The sequence below is a fragment of the Propithecus coquereli genome, unplaced genomic scaffold (genome assembly GCF_000956105.1).
Source record: "Propithecus coquereli isolate 6110/MARCELLA unplaced genomic scaffold, Pcoq_1.0 Scaffold966, whole genome shotgun sequence".
Lineage (NCBI taxonomy): Eukaryota > Metazoa > Chordata > Mammalia > Primates > Indriidae > Propithecus > Propithecus coquereli.
Genome location: NW_012156018.1, coordinates 87,081 through 90,168, shown reverse-complemented (window position 1 = coordinate 90,168; position 3,088 = coordinate 87,081). Strand labels below are relative to the sequence as shown.

Here is a 3,088-nt window from a genome sequence, read left to right as displayed (position 1 = left end):
TCAAAGTTCATCCTCCTGTAGCAGGAATCAGTGCTTCATTCTTTCTTTTTAGATTCATGTTAAATTTACTAACAAAACATTTACCATTAATCATTTTAAAGTGCGCGATTCAGTGGCAGTTAGCACATTGCAGTGTTGGGCACCCACCACCTCTATCTAGTCCCAAGACACTTTCGCCATTCTGAAAGGAACCCTCACGCGCATTAGGCAGTCACTCCCCTTCCATCCTACCCGCGTTCCCTGACAGCCACTGACGTGCTTTCTTTCTCTGTGGATTAACCCATCCTGAACACGTCATACAGCGGATCATACAACAGGCCGCCTTTGGGGTCTGGCTTCATTCACTTGGCGCGATGTCTTCGAGGTTCACCCACGGTGCAGCCTGGACCAGGGCTTCGTGCCTGTGCGTGGCTGCGTCATATTCCGTGCATGGACCTCATTCTGTGTGTGCACTCATCCATTGGTCCATCTTGCATTTCAACATACATTTTGTATGTTGCACCCACCCTGTTTGCAGCCCGGAGAGAAAGAGAGGGGGAGAGAAGCCGTGGTAGAGGGTAGGGCTCCTGCTGGAGCAGGCGCAGGGAGGGGAGCGGCCCTCGCTGAGATCTGAGGCAGATCTGACTCTGGCCGCTCTGGGAAGGAGGCGAGTGAAGCTGTGGCTGAGAGCTGTGGTCTCTGTGTTCCTAGGAGGCTGGGGATCAGAGGATTGGGGCACGGGTCAAAGAGAAGGGGAGACATTCAGAGAAGAGCATTGACAAGCGAGCAGAGGTAGACCGCCCAGCTGGGGTCAGAGACCGACTCTGTGCTGATGCCGATTAGCACCTCATCCTTCTGAGGGACTCGCAGGAGTCAGAGCCGACAACAGCAGCAGTGAAGTGCTTCATGGGCGACACCTCAGTTAAGCAACGCAGTGGCCTGTGATATAAAAATTATTGCTCCATTTTCCAGGTGAGCAATGAGACCCAGAGCGGGGAAGCAGCCCGCTCTGGGTGTCTCAGGTGGTAAACAGTGGTGCTGACACTGATACGGGGCCCATGTGCTTTCCATGCCTCAGGAGGGGATGATTTCCAGCTGAAGCTGCCAACTGAGGAGTAGCTTCAAACTCAGGCAGGATTTGGACCCATAAAGTTGGGAGAAACGTAGAAAGCCCAGCATGAACAAAGGCAGGAAAGCATGGCGTGGGGGATGGGGTGGGGCATGGAGATAACAACAGTAATAATAACAATAGTGTAGTAATTATTATCAGTATTTCTTTCCTGGATTCCTACTACGTGCCAGGAGCTGTGTGAAGCACTTAAGATACATGATCTTTTTAAAATCTCAACACAATATTAATGCCTTTTTGCAGATGGACGTATCTTGGCTTGGACAGGTTCGGGAGACTCTCAGGTGTGCTCCCAGGTAGGACTCACTGGGCACTCTGTGCTTCTAACCACTGGATCTTCCTCCCTCTCTCTCCCCGCTAGGTGTGGCCGCCATGCCGGGGCTAAACCGCACCTCCACGTCTGAATTCATCCTCGCCAGCTTCTCTACCTTCCCGCAGCAGCTCCTGCCCGTCTTCTTCCTGCTGTTCCTGCTGATGTACCTGTTCATGCTGCTGGGCAGCCTGCTCATCATGGCCACCGTCTGGAGTGAGCGCAGCCTCCACACGCCCATGTACCTCTTCCTGTGCGCCTTGTCCATCTCCGAGGTCCTGTACACTGTGGCCATCATCCCCCGCATGCTGGCTGACCTGCTGTCCGCCCACCACTCCATCACCCTCCTGGCCTGTGCCAGCCAGATGTTTTCTTCCTTCACATTTGGCTTCACCCACTCCTTCCTGCTCACCGTCATGGGCTACAACTGCTATGTGGCCATCTGCCACCCCCTGTGCTACCACGTGCTCATGAGCCCCCATGGCTGTGCCTGCCTGGTGGGCTGGTCCTGGGCTGGTGGCTTCATGGTGGGGATGGTGGTGACCACGGCCATTTTCCAACTCACCTTCTGTGGATCCCATGAGATCCAGCATTTCTTAGGTCATGTACCACCTCTGTTAAAGCTGGCCTGTGGACACCATGTACCAGCTGTGGTCCTGGGCGTGGGCTTGGTGTGCATCATGGCTCTGCTGAGCTGCTTCCTCCTCATCCTCCTCTCCTACGCCTTCATCGTGGCCACCATCTTGAAGATCCCATCTGCTGAAGCTCGGCACAAGGCCTTCTCCACCTGTGCATCTGACCTTACTGTGGTCATTGTGCACTATGGCTTTGCCTCTGTCATCTATTTCAAGACCAAGGGTTCCCACTCTCAGGAAGGTGACACCCTGATGGGCACCACCTACACGGTCCTCACACCCTTCCTCAGCCCCATCATCTTCAGCCTCAGGAACAAGGAGCTGAAGGTGGCCCTGAAGAAGACCTTCCTCGGGAAACTCCATTCCTCAGGCACCTGAGTAGCTAGTGCAGAGGTATTTGTGGAACACGGTAGGGGGACGACCACACTGTTGTCTGCACCGTGGGGTTAATAATGCCTTCCTTGTAATATTGCTGCAAAGATTTGTGTATGACAACACTCATCACCTAATAGGGTCTCAATAAATGTTAAAAAGTTTTTAAAAATTTCTTGAACCCTTTATCTGTGTGTCCTTATCTTTGTTTTATTTTTTCTTGCGCTTTTTTAACAGCTTTACTGAGGCATAATTTACATACCAAACAATTTACTCATTAAAGTGTGCATTTCAATAGTTTTAGTATATTCAGAGTTATGTGGCCATGATCACAATCAAGATTAGAACATTCTCATCACCCAAAATGAAAGTTGTACCTATCAGCAGTCTCTCTCTACTTTTCGTCCATATAGATTTGCTCATGCTGGACGTTTCATATTAGTGGAGTACAAATGGAATCATAGTGTTTTCCACTGTATTCTTTCCCTGAGTGTTAATGTGTTCAAGGTTCTCCCAGGTTGTAGCATGTATCAGTACTCATTCCTTTTTATTGCCAAATAATATTCCATTGTACGGATGTCCTACATTTTATTGATCCATTCAGCATTGATGGACATTTCAGTGTCTCTAACTTTTGCTATTTTGAATGGTGCTGCTGTGAAC

General features: G+C 50.4%; 1 protein-coding gene across 1 annotated transcript; it reads left to right on the top strand.

Moving 5' to 3' along the window:
• The first annotated feature begins 1,480 nt into the window (after positions 1-1,480).
• LOC105827101 (olfactory receptor 10H2-like) lies at positions 1,481-2,431 on the top strand. Its single transcript, XM_012665126.1, has one exon. The coding sequence runs from the start codon at positions 1,481-1,483 to the stop codon at positions 2,429-2,431; it is 951 nt and encodes a 316-aa protein (XP_012520580.1).
• Positions 2,432-3,088: the final 657 nt, after the last annotated feature.